General features: G+C 40.3%; 1 protein-coding gene across 1 annotated transcript in view; it reads left to right on the forward strand.

Annotated features, from left to right (window-relative positions):
- Positions 1-12890, forward strand: part of LRRC1 (leucine rich repeat containing 1) — a 69862-nt gene that overhangs the window by 12736 nt on the left and 44236 nt on the right. The window contains exon 2 of the mRNA XM_066314943.1: positions 2682-2799. Coding sequence (XP_066171040.1) covers positions 2682-2799 — 118 coding nt within the window. The remainder of the gene's footprint in view (positions 1-2681; positions 2800-12890) is intronic.

Here is a 12890-nt window from a genome sequence, read left to right on the forward strand (position 1 = left end):
ACTTCGTTAGATACATCAATTAGCAACGTGTTTCTTGTTGGAATGTATTTAAAAAATTGCTAATGTTTAGACACATATGTACATACACATGCACACACACACACATATATATGTGTTTACATATGTTGAACTCTACTGAGTAAGCTTTTAAAAATTCTCTTTGTTCCGAGTGGCCTGTTTGAAAGGTAGAGCATATATGGCCAAAAGGAGTTGCTTGTCTGTCCAGCAGTGCTTCAGAGCGCTAATGTTGTGTCTTGGATAAAGGAAGAACACTTACTGAAATGGGAGTAGGATGCACTAAACCTGCAAGAGTTGATTGAGTCCTATAGTTTCAAGAAAAAGAAACAAATGAAGTTCAAAGAAGTGCCATTCATGTAGCTGCAGTTTGATTTTATCTAGGAAATGGTGTCATTCATTTAAAAATTGTTATGCAGATGGAAAATAAAACTTCCAGTTAATTTTTCTCTTAAGTAATAGTCAGCTAAAGAAACAGGAATGTCTTTAAATCTTGTGTAACACTGCTTGTTGCTCTGCACATTTAATAGATATGTACTGCATTGACACGTGAGGGCCCTCAAACCTTCCTAGGGATATCCAGCTCTAACAGGCTTTTGATGACTATTCTGTCTTTTAACCATGTTCCTTCTGTCTTTGCTCACTTGCCATTGAATATCTGTCAGGAAAACTGTTGCTCAGGAGAAGATTTGTAGTAGAACATCAATATTTATAGCTGTCATATAGTTTAACAGCTACACACTCCTTTGAGGAACACATTTTGGCAGATATTTATTTTGGAGTGTTAGGACAGATTGGGATCTCTTCTGCGGAGCGTGCTCCTGCTGTGTTTTCACAAAAGTGTCTTTAAGTGCTTTTCTAAGCTTCTGATGGATTCTTGGTTTATTATTTTATTCATAAATATTTAGAGAAAGGGCTACATTTGTTTTAAGGTAAGAATGGTAATGATATGAAAATGCAGTTACGGATCTTTTGGGGACAGTGAAGGATTAAAAAGCATTTGTGGCTATTTTAATTGGAATATAAGTTTTTAGAGAGCTAGAAATATGGAATTACAGAGGATTTTACCTTCCTCTCAAAATTTCAACTCTGTTATAAAACACTTCTATTATGGGGGAGGGTGGAGGAGTGCCATTCTGACTCAAAAATGCCTTTGAAATTCCACATTCAGATCTGGTACAGCTTTTACTGTCAAGTGTTTGTAAACTTTTTAAAGTTTACAAAACTTTTACTTTTTAAAGTTTGTCCCCTAAAAGGAACCCATGTTTTTAAGGGAAAGCACATTAGTTTCAGTCATGTTAGTCATGTTTAATTTTTCTGTGACACAGTGTATATTGAAAGATTGATGTAGAAGTGCAAAACTCTGCACTTAAAAACCTGATTTATGATCTTGGCCACAAGACACTCAAAGTAAGATTGAAAAACTGTATTGTAATGCAGATTCATGAAACTGCTTTTGTCTTGTGTCCTAGTGAGATGCCTTACTGTCCCTTTTTGTGTCAATCTAAGTTGTATCTGAGTGACATTTAGAGCACAGACTCCATCATCTAAATTAAATAAAAACTCAAAAAGAGGTGCTGATTTTTTAGAAGGGATTGTAGGTGATCCCAAATGTAAGCAGGTATCCCAAAGTATCTTCCAGTCACCCTAAGTGGGCAAAACCATGGGGATGCAGGGGCACAAAACTCACTCAATTGGAGGAGTCTGTTCAGTTTCGATCAAGATGACTTGTATGTAAAGTCATTTCATTCTGCACAAACCCTCACCCCTTGGAGTCACTCTCCTTGAAAGGGCTGCCTGGAAGAAAGGAAAGCTGCCATAAGAGCTCCACAACTTTCTTACGAATGCCTGCATCTCAGTAGGTTTTAAATGATCATTTTTCTCTTTCATTCTCCAACTGCTCCTGGTGTCTGGGGTTGACCTGACTTTCAGCTTGGCCCGTTTGATTTTATTTTGTCTTGGGGGCTGCCAGACCCCCTGAGCCCATTGCTGGGGTCAGGCAGTGTTAGCATCTCGTGTGCATTGTGTTCCTGTCTTCTCACTATGGACAGGGCTGGACTAGGTTTTTCCTCAGGCAAAGAAGACCTGAAATCCTGCCCAACTTTCATTAGTCCTTCTGAAACTGGGCCATAGAACAGAGGGTGTTTGAGGCTGGAAAGAAAGCCTTGCTGAGAGAGGCTGCTTCTGTAACCTAGTTGGTTTTAGTGTTCACCAGTGAAGAAGACCTTGTCAGCCCCTCTTAGTCAATTTTTCTGGATCTTATTCTTTAGAAGTGTCCCTCTGCATTAACTTCCTAATGAGCCCTGGTGTGTAATTAGGATGCTTTTAATTACTCTGCTTGGTAGCATTAATGGCTTGAAGCTGGCACTCTGGATTTTGGTGGTGTCTATCTGCAATGATCTTTAACAGCAAGATTTACGGATTTTTTTTTTTAACGTAAATTTTCATTTTAGCTAAAACACAAGTTATAGTTTGTTTGCATGTGCAAATTAAAACAAAATGTTTGTCCTGATACAGGTGTGAAGGAGATCTGCATAACTAATGCCATGCAATAGCTTTAATTAGCTCGCATTTTGAAAGCGATTCCAGTTATTCCTCTTCATTTATCATGCCTATATGTGAGTTACGTGAATATTTCCTGAAATGTAATCTCTTCTTTCTTTCAGCCTTTCTTCCAGCTTGTGAAGTTACGGAAACTTGGACTTAGTGATAATGAAATCCAACGGCTCCCTCCAGAAATAGCGAATTTCATGCAGCTGGTGGAACTTGATTTGTCTCGAAATGGTAATCTCCAGAGTTAATTTGTTTGATTCTATACTGTCTTGTGACTTGGTCTAGAAAACTGCGTTAGTAGGGGTTTTCTGTCTCAGAAATTGTTACCTATGTTATGCAGAACTCTTTTTTTGCCTAATTAATGGGTTTACCTCTAGTTGTGGATGGGAAGGAGGGAAAGAGCAGAGGGAAGCTTGTGGTAGAAACATAGTAATAAAATAATGTTTAACTGTAGTTTGCTGTTTTTGAGAGCTTGCTTTTTTTTCCAGTTTAAAAAATACTTTATGTGGTAGTTTTATATATGTATCTGTCACAATGTTGACTTCCCAAGCTCTCTGAACTGCCTGGCAATTAGAGATGGAAAAAAACAGAAAAAAAAAAAAGAAAAAAAAGGAAGTTGAAAAAAAAATAAAGTTGCTTTCTGTCCTAAAAAAAGGACTGCCTGTGGGTTAGAAGTCCAGTTCTTTATCTCTGCTCTGCTCTTTACCTGGGATTAGCAAGAGGCAGAGTGCTGGTGTTTCTAGTTGTACTTTTGGAAGAAGAATCAGTCTGTCTGTCAACTGCAGAGACAAATTCAGAAAGAATGCTGGGAGAAACTGTCTTCTAAAATGTGTTCTTGGAAACAACATGGGTTTATTGCTTACTTGCAGTTATTGCTCTGTGTATTGTCCTGCATTGTGATGGAGTGAAAACATTTTTGTTTTCTGTGGCCTGGTGAACCTACTTGTTCTACAAGAAATTCAGGGGCTGGTGGGTCACCTTTAAGCAGCCTTATGACCCAGTGATCTAGAAACAGTGAATCTGTGTTACCAAATTAGAGCAACTGTCAGCTATTTTTGCCTCCCTACATGCAGTGGATGTGCACGAAATGCTCTCTCAGCTGTGATGGAAGGGGTGGGAGTGACCAAGGTTGTGTAACCTCGTAAATAAATGAGGGTTGTAATTGAATATTCAAGAAAATAAGTAGGGTAATGAGGAGCCTTTTTCTTTAATGGTTTAACTTCACGTTGATTCTTTGTGACTGAAAAATATTGTTAGTACTTCACCTTACTATAGCACATTTCCTTTATCTGTTTGGTGCTTTAAATTCTGTCTTTATCTGATAATATAACTGATGAAGCGTGATGAGTCTCCAGGCAATTGCTGAAAAATTTCTGTGAACCATATAATTTTATGCATATTTGGAAAACTTTTTAAGAGAAGAAAACTGGAAAAAAACCCAGAGACTGAAGAGACAGTTTAGTTGAAACATTTTAGAAATACATTAGTTGATGTGGTATTTGGCTACTAAATTTGGCTGAGTTGGGTGCTGTCAGTGGCAGACCTAATACAAAAAGAAACCCTCTGTTGGCTTAGTAATTCTCTTTGCAAATGAATAACTAGTTGGAAAAAAGCTGGTGGATCAGAGCCATGTGAACTCTTGTCAGCCTGACTTGGAAGTTGGCTTGAGAACTCAACTGTAACAAGAGCAGATGGTGTGAATGTTTATGGCTGGGTAGATGCGTGTGTCATTAGAAGTTACTGCACAAGGAAGTATTTTTTCCAGTGATGGGTTGAACTAATGCAGGTGGCAGGGAGCAGTTGCTTTCATATATCCAAGGTTCAGTGTTAATTACCCATTTTATTGCATTGCTTTCTTTTCTCTGTGGTTCATTGCAGAAGGTGACTGATACCATTTTCCTCTGCTTAATTATGTCACAGTTGCTGCATACTTGACTCTTCAAATTAAAAATGCACTGTACAGTGTGGTGCAGGGGGCCGTGCCGGAAGATAACTAGCCTTACTTTCCAGTGCTTGGCCATTTTATGATTGTCTCATGGTTCTCCAAATCAAAAGGCAAAACACACACCATCTGGGATGCTGGAGGGGGAATTCTCGTGAAAGGTTTTTGAGATTTACAGTATTTTAATTTATTAGCTTTGTATTTTGAACCTGCCTCCCACTATGTCTTGTTCTAAACCTGCTGCAGGTTTGTCCTGTTCAGTGGTTTGCACTCTAAAAGGTTTTGTTTTTCCAACTGCCCAAAACTACTTAGGAATAAAAAAAAATAGGAGCTCTTCGTGTTCTTTTCAGGCAGAGAAAAACAGCCCTGCTTTTCAAAATGCAGTATGCTGCATGAATAGGAAAGTGTGATGGTGACATCTGAGCTTGGGAAATAAGAGATCATTGTTCTGTGTTTTTTGTTTTTCTAGTTGTCTGGTTTGGTGCACTAATTGCCTTCAATGCTGGCCATTCTGTTTCCTCAAGAGCTTAAAAATGCAGATATAAATTCATTTAATGTTCTCTGCAGAGGAACAGCTTTTTCTATTTTAACCTCTCATCACAGAAGGAGGAAAAGGTTTTGAATAAACAGAGTACTTTCATTTCTGCTGTCATAAAATGGTAACATGTCTTCCTTTCTCCTACTTTATAACCCTTCGGCAAGCAGACGGTCTTTGAAGCCATCTGAGATGGTGGGTGTATCAAATGGGTGGACTTGGGTGCTCCTCCACGCTGCAGTGGCCAGCTGTGCTTGGAGCAGCCGTTAAGTGTTGAATCTAGAGAAGGGATCAGTCTCTCCTGATCTTTGGAGGTAGCTCTGTGTACCTGTGCCATGCAGTGTTATGTGCCATGTAAGTAGCCCTGCTTTGTAGGTGCTTGGGAAGGGTCCATAGGGAGACTCTGAAATGTGTTTCTCCTAAATTCTCAGGTGTTCTGAAATGCCCAAGACCTGCTAGTATATATGTTAAAAATGTGTGACAATAATCAATTCTTTAAGCAGTTTCTTGGTTAATGAGTGAATCCAGAACTACAAAAATCCTTCAAAGAAATGAAGCCAAAAGTCTTGAGCAGATGTAAATTTGATTCTCCCTGTGTACGTGAGAGAAGGCTGGGGAGGGTAAAGATAGCCTTTGTGGTGCAGAAGGAAAAGGATTTGAGAAGGCTAGCAGCCATATATTATTGAACTTTTCCTGGAGTATTTGCATGTTGATGCTATTTCTCATTCCCTGCAAGGCCCATGTGTTCATGCAGATTTTCCTAGGAAGCATCCCTGCTGTGCTTTTCTAGTCTGGCTGAGGCTGGTATTTGCGCTGAGGTTGAAAGGATGAATCAAGGACTGGAATATAAGAGGGCAGAGAAGCTGTGTTAAAAAAACAGCATAGTGCTGGTGAACACTTTGAACGTTATTTGGCAATCCAGTTTATCTCTGCCTCTTGGTATCAAGTTGTTCAAAAAGCTCATGTACTCATTCTTAGGCTGAAGAAAACACTTGTAGGATTTCAACAGTGGATGCCTGAGCTTTTGACTTGCTGGCAATGCATGTCTGAAACTCAGGAGTGTTCCCTGAGGAATCTTCTGGGATAGATACTCATCTGCTGTGTGTCTGAAGCTACTGCTGGTTCCCTCAGACTCCCCAAGGTTGACCAAATCTTTTCCTGGATTCTCATAGCACAGGTGAATTCTGTGAAGACACTGGGTCACTGAAGCATTCTTGCTTGATGACCCTAAAGTTTGGGTAGGGCTCAGTTGCTTTGCATTGAGCTCCAGTGCAAGTCTTTGCTCTGCATGATGAGGGGGGGAGATTCTGCTCTAAGCACAGTCAGAAGTGCCTGTATGCTATTTTTTTTCCCACAGGACTTGGACATTCTCTCAGGTAAGTCACGAAAGACCCTGTGATTCATTAAATGCAGTCTCCAAAGACAGAAAAAATTCTGCAGTCCTTTGCTGGTGCCTCGACTGGCACTTCATAAAGCTTCTCTTTGTTCTAAAGGCATGCCCTGTGTTTCAGATCTCTGTGAGTTATAGCAGGTTGCTACCCATGCTGTTCATCCCCCAGAGATCTCCTTCAGCGATTCCACCCCCCCTTTTCTCCTTGCACAACCCCTGGAGGCCAAATTCTTAAAGCTTGGGGCTCTGCTATCCTATCATTAAAATGTTAATGGCTTTTCTTGTTCTGTAGCTTCTTCTAGACAGGAGGGGCGATGCATAAAGTTTCTGTAGTTAATTTAATGCATGCTGATATTCAGGATTATGTATACTATGCATGTGTGCTGTGTTCTTGCAGAGGTAGTGCAATCCTTTTTGGTATCCCTCTCCTCCAAGAGAAAGGATTTTGTTTGCCTTTGATAAACATTAAATCCACCAAACTCCACTGATACATTTTTGTCGTGACATTGCACGTTCCTTAAAATGCCCTGAAGGTGTTAACTGTTGTATTCTTATCTGAAAGAAATTTCTATCCTGCACACACTTCCTCTTAACAGGTGTGCTTGTGGACGCCAGGTTTTCTGTTCCTAATGTCATACACTCGTTCACAGCCATTGACAGATTGTCAGCAACTTGTTTCATTCAGCTCTTGGAGCATAAGAAGAAAGTCACTATGAGCTAGGATACCAGGCATTGGGCTGGAGTGGCTTTCCTATCCTTTCCAGCTTCAGGAGTGTCATTTGAACCGTCCTGCTGTCCACCCCTTTCTCTGATGCAGGCTGACCCCATTGCTTTTGTAGGAGAGGAGCTTCTTGCACTGCTGTGTTTATCTGTGAGTTGCTCTCCATTTGTGATCAAAGCCTGGCAGGCTTTTTTTGCTGCTCCTCTTGCTTCCATTGAATGTGTGTACCAAGGACTTGGTCGTGCAAGCCCATAGTGTAGGTAGTTGCTGTTTGTTGTCTGTTCTGGCAGTTTTGCACTGTCTGTCTGTAGTGGCTTTCCAGCTGGCAGCAAGTAAGGGACTCACATGGTGTGGTCTTCTGTGGAAGTGCTATGTAACCTTGCAGTTTGGTGTTAAGTCCAAGCCGCGAGACTCAAAACTATGGAAAAGATGCAAGTGTGAGTGCAATGGGAGAATTAAGTAGTTTTTTATATAATTGGTAGGTTATTCTGGTTCTGTTTGCTGATTCAGCTCTCAGTGGAGCTGAGATCCGTTACTTTGTGAACTGAGGGGTGATGAGTTTTCCTGTGGCATCTATTGAGGAAATCTATGTGGGCATATCTTGCTAAGCTATATTTGGCTCTGCATGATGTCAAAATCTCAACATCATTCTTTACTATGATATCCAATAAGAATTATACTGTTTGTTTAATGTGAATGGTTCATATTTCATACCCATCATAGCGATGAATTCTGGCTGCATGATATATTAGTTGCTACCTATTTTTTGTAGTTTCTGGTTAAACTGAGCTTAGGACTGTATTGATAGTGTGGTTGTTCTGGACACAAGTCTTGTGACATCAGGATATTCTCATTTCAAAATCCTCTCTCCATATAGTTGCCATATGCTGTCATTTATATGAAAATAATTACAGGTTTAACCAAAGATAAATATGCTACTTTAGAATTACTGTAGCAGTAGAGATCGTTCCTCACAAGCATGTCAATAGTCCCTACACTGTGTGAGAAAAGCCTGTGTTACTGCTATGCAAGGTCTGAGCAGGGTCCAAGACTTTGGAAGGCAGTCTCTAGAAGATCAGTATCCCAAGTGCTCTATGAGCCTTATTCTTAAGTTTTCCTTGCTTCCAAAATGGATCACAGTTGCAAAATTAGAAACCTGTAGTTTGTTTTGCCTTCAGCTCTCAGGGTATTTGGAGAACTCTACAACTGTGTTGTTCAACTGTTCTACTTTCTGCTGCAGGCAGTTTGAATTTCTGCACTTTATTTGAAATGTTTATTCTTTTTAGCCACTTTACAACCTAATTGAAAGTCTCTTTAGAGATCTTGGTAATCCTCAAGCCACCACATGCATTGTGATAGGTAAATTTTATTCAGCAAGTTATTAGAGAGCCAGATGAGTGGGCAGAAGCTTTCCTGCAGAGCATCCCTCAGTCCATCCTGCTGAAGGGTGGTGTAGAATCTTTGCTTTGCTCTCTGAGACTCAGCTCACTTGTTCGTATCAGTGCCTGCACATCAGTGCTTTCCCTTTTTAATTCAGCCATCTGCTCTCCAAGATATATCTGTCATCTGTACTGTAAGATTACTTCCCTTCTGCCCACAAAGTGAGTAAGTGTTTCCCTTTTCCTCTCCCCCACTGAAAACAGGATAACCAGTATTTTTTCAAACTAGGAATTCTGACAGAGGAAAGGCTTGAACACTTGTTTCAGTTCAGCCTGGGCTGGTGATCCAGCTATTTTACAGTGAAGAGATAAACTAAGTAGGGAGAAGCACTTTTGTGTCTTCTGATCTTGTCCTGCTGCTTCACATGGACTCTTGCTCTCTTGTGTGGCAGCTGCTCCTGTTGCTTTGTGCTCTTGCCTGGAGTGTGGCTGTCCACCTCTGCTGCATTTCCACAGCCTCTGAGCATAGACTTCCTCCATGAATTCCTCTTCTCTGCCTGCCACCAGCTGCCTTAACATTAATGTGCCGATACCGGTCTGGTGACAAACAACAAAACCTAGAATGCTACGAAGTACATGAGGACTGATGCTTTCTTGCTCAGTGGACAAGGGAAAAACACCAAGACAGCAACCTGTGGTGGAAGGCAGTATAGTTGACAAATGCATCTATTTTGTTAACATATGCAACTGCTGGATGTTGCTTGGTTGCCTTCTGAACTGATTTGTGTCCAACTGAGTGCTTACAGACAAACAAGATTTGCTCTCCTACTCCTGCATGGACATGTCTTATCTGATACAAGAAAGCATCCTGTGAATGCAGTTGCTGCAACCCTGGTGTGTACACCTGAAAGTGATGGAGCATCCTGCCAGAGACTATTGTGTTTTGTATGGTGGTAGAGTAACTTAAGCTGCAGTCTGCATATGAACAGTGACTGTTTTTTTGTTTTGTGGGGATTTTGGGGACTTTTTTGCTGCTAATGAAAGCAAAGCAGACTTGGAGATAAGAGATTTTTTTTCCTCTCTTTTAGATGGTTGCTTGCTAACGGTTGTGTTGCATGTTTGGGTTTTGATGCTTGAGTTGTGGTTTTTTTGACACGTCTAATTTCTTGTGACAAACCTTTTCTTTGTATTATCTCCCATTTCTCCCTTGAGATTAGTTTAAAATTTGTACTTAAAACCATCATCGCTTTAATGTCTTACACATGAAGTTTAAGGATCGATGTATAAAGGAGCATATTAGGGAAGAAAGAAACACCTGCTGCAAATTACTTTTGGACTCTGGAGCTCTGCAAAGCGCTTCAGACGTGTAGAAATTCTTACTTGCTTAGAAGAAATGATGTAAAAGTGAATGTGATTTGTGAATCTGTCACTAAAATTAATTTGATGTCAGTAGGTTGGAGGAAGAGGAGAGCTTTATATGCAACAGGAGAAGTAAGGTAAGGAGAGAATTTACTGGATCATGTCCTTGCTCTCCTCAAGGAGAAGGAAGAAGCAGTAAGCACTGTGATTGAGAAAGAGAAGATAAATGAAATCTCATGATAAAATACTTTATTTAGATAAGTCTGGAAGTTGTTACTTTTAAATGGATTACAGAAAAGTGGATTTTTCCATCGTGGCATGTTTTGCTAGATTTAATTGTTCTCTCTGATGAGACTTTAATGTACTTGTGTGTGCATCTAGCAATAATATTGGCTTCATACAAATTCAGGGGAAAGCTGTGGAGAGGAGCAGGCCAAGCTGGAGGCAGAAACCTTAGACCTGCCTCAAATGTCAGCTACAGTGTTAAACATCAGACAGTACATAGAGGAGTGACATAAAATAAAGATTTAATTTTCTGGATAATCTAGATTAGAGATCATAAAATGGTAATCTGCATACAGACATTGTTAGTTCTTGTGTTCACAGATTTGCTTAGGTTTAGGTTTCCCTTTTATTGAGAATGTAAGATGACATGACAATGAAGTACTGAAAAATTAATCTGGAATAAATCTGGAATGCTCTTAAAACACTTTTTCTCATCCACTGCTTCGTTGGTAGAATACTAGTCTTCACATTTTTTACCTTCTTGCTGCTTAGACTAAAAGTATTACATTCTTGTTATTCTTGATGTCCAAGGTGGAAATTCTTATAGAAATATCTCCATTAACTCTTCTGTTTAACTCTTGACTGGCATGTATAAGTAAAAAGGTAGAATACATAAATTTGTTGTCAATCTTGGGCTCTTCCACTTAATTCACCTGGAACTACTGTTTCCTCGTGATCTGGTTTTCCATATCTCCCCTCTCTTTCCCTCCTCTTCTTTTTTCCTCCTGCTTCGTATTTACAGCTCCTGATCTCTGTTCCTGGTGCTTACTGCAGCTGAGAAGGATGGTCGGTTGAATTACCACATACTATCTGTTCAAAAACCCAGCTTGTTCTTATGTCTCTACACAGTTTTCTTCCATGCAATATATGTATGCATGAATGCTGTTTTTCGAGGACTTTTTTTGCCCTGGTGCTCTTGTTGTTTTGAAAAGGGATGTTCCCAGAAGCAGTGAGGGGATGAAATGAGACGTGCCTCTTCAGTTTCTTGTTAATTATTCAGCAAGGGATTTACTTGAGAATATGCAACTTGTCCCTGTTTATGAATTTTCCTTAAAGCATTAAAGACAGGTTTAAAAAGAGCTTTATGTCTTGTATGTTGTATATCCTCAGCCTCAGAGCCTGACGAGGAAAATGTTACAACCTGTTCAAGAACCACTTAATCTCAATAGATTTTGCAAGAACTGCATGACTCCTGTCACATTGTGCCCCAGAAATTGTAGCACTTCATCAAAATAGGTTGATTACTTCTGACTTTAGGGCTAGTAGCAAAGCCTCGTGGTTTAAAAAAAAAAAAGAAAAACTTGTCTGATCATTGTGAATTTCACCATCTCAGTATGGAAATGCGAGGGAGAGGATGAGTAACCTTCCTCCATCCCTTCTCCCTGCAGGAGTAGACCCTTGGCAACTGCATTTCGCTGCTTTTGGGAGTGTAGAGAGATGTGGTGGGGACATCTGTGACACAGCAGCCTGCTCTGCTGGGCTTTCCAGCTGCAGAGCCCTTCAAAAAGACAAAAAATGCTTGCAACACAAATTCCCACTTGAAAGGTATTTGACAAAGCGGGCAGTTTCCTTCCACGTTCAGTAGGAGGAGGTGAGGTGGAGAGCAGGGCTGGGAAATTGAGCTTTTCCAAGGGCAGGCTTTTCAGAGATCTCTCTGAGGAGGTGGGTGGCAGAGAGGAACCTCCCTGGAAGTGACAAGAGAACCTTTAGCCTCCTAAGTCACTTGAGTATTGCAGTGCTTAATGGTTCAGTGGACCTTTTGTGTGTGTGTATGTATGTGTAAATACCATTGTTGATAATGTATTTGTTAAAAGAGGAGGATGAAAAATAATCTGTGTATTGAATTGGATGGATGAGACCTGGTTTGCTGCTGGTTATCTCTTCTGAGGGATAATGTTGCATGGATTCCCAGCCTTTGAGTCTAGAATGGGGTCCCTTGGGTATAAATTCGGTGTGAACTAATCAACTGCTGAATTGCATTTTATGAATTGCTACTAGTCACTAAACAGTTAAAGGTGTTTTGTCTCATGTAAAAGTGCTGTATATACCTCTTGGTGGACTTTCCACTGTGACCAGGTAAATGGGGTCTGTTCAGCTGACTTTGGCTGAGGTGTGTGCAGTGTGTCAGCTCCTGTGCTCCTGAATGCACGGTGCTCTGAGTTCTCTCCACAGCTGGAAAGCTGCGTCCAGTAGCTGCTACCTGAAAGACTCTTGAGCATGGTAAACTCTCCCTCAGGGATGTGGTGCATCTCTCATGTCTGCGACTTCAGCAAAATTCTTGTGAAAGTACTTTTTACTTTTACTCAAGAGTCACTGAGTAGCTCAGGTCTGGCAGCCCTGTCATGGCCTAGAACTTTCCTGGCCATTGCTATTGTGATATTGATTAGGTGTTGGAAATGATGTTCAATATTGTGGGATATATAAAGGATGCTGGCTCTACTGTAGCATTTGTGTAGATGGAATACTATCAGTTCTGAAATTAATATAGAATGCTGGAAAAATGTGCCAGGCAAACATTTTATCTGTTTAAAAATCACTCTCCCAGCCATTAGAGGAAGAAAAGTGGGGGAATGTGGATTGAGTGATGTAACTGTTGTAAAAATCTTTCCCCTCCCCCCCAAAAAAGGGAGTGGTGGTGAAGAAAGGATTATCATCAAACAGAAGGATTTTTAGAAATAATTTCCTCATCTAGACAGTACAGAATTCCTTAG

The sequence above is a fragment of the Sylvia atricapilla genome, chromosome 3 (assembly GCF_009819655.1).
Source record: "Sylvia atricapilla isolate bSylAtr1 chromosome 3, bSylAtr1.pri, whole genome shotgun sequence".
Classification (NCBI taxonomy): Eukaryota; Metazoa; Chordata; class Aves; order Passeriformes; family Sylviidae; genus Sylvia; species Sylvia atricapilla.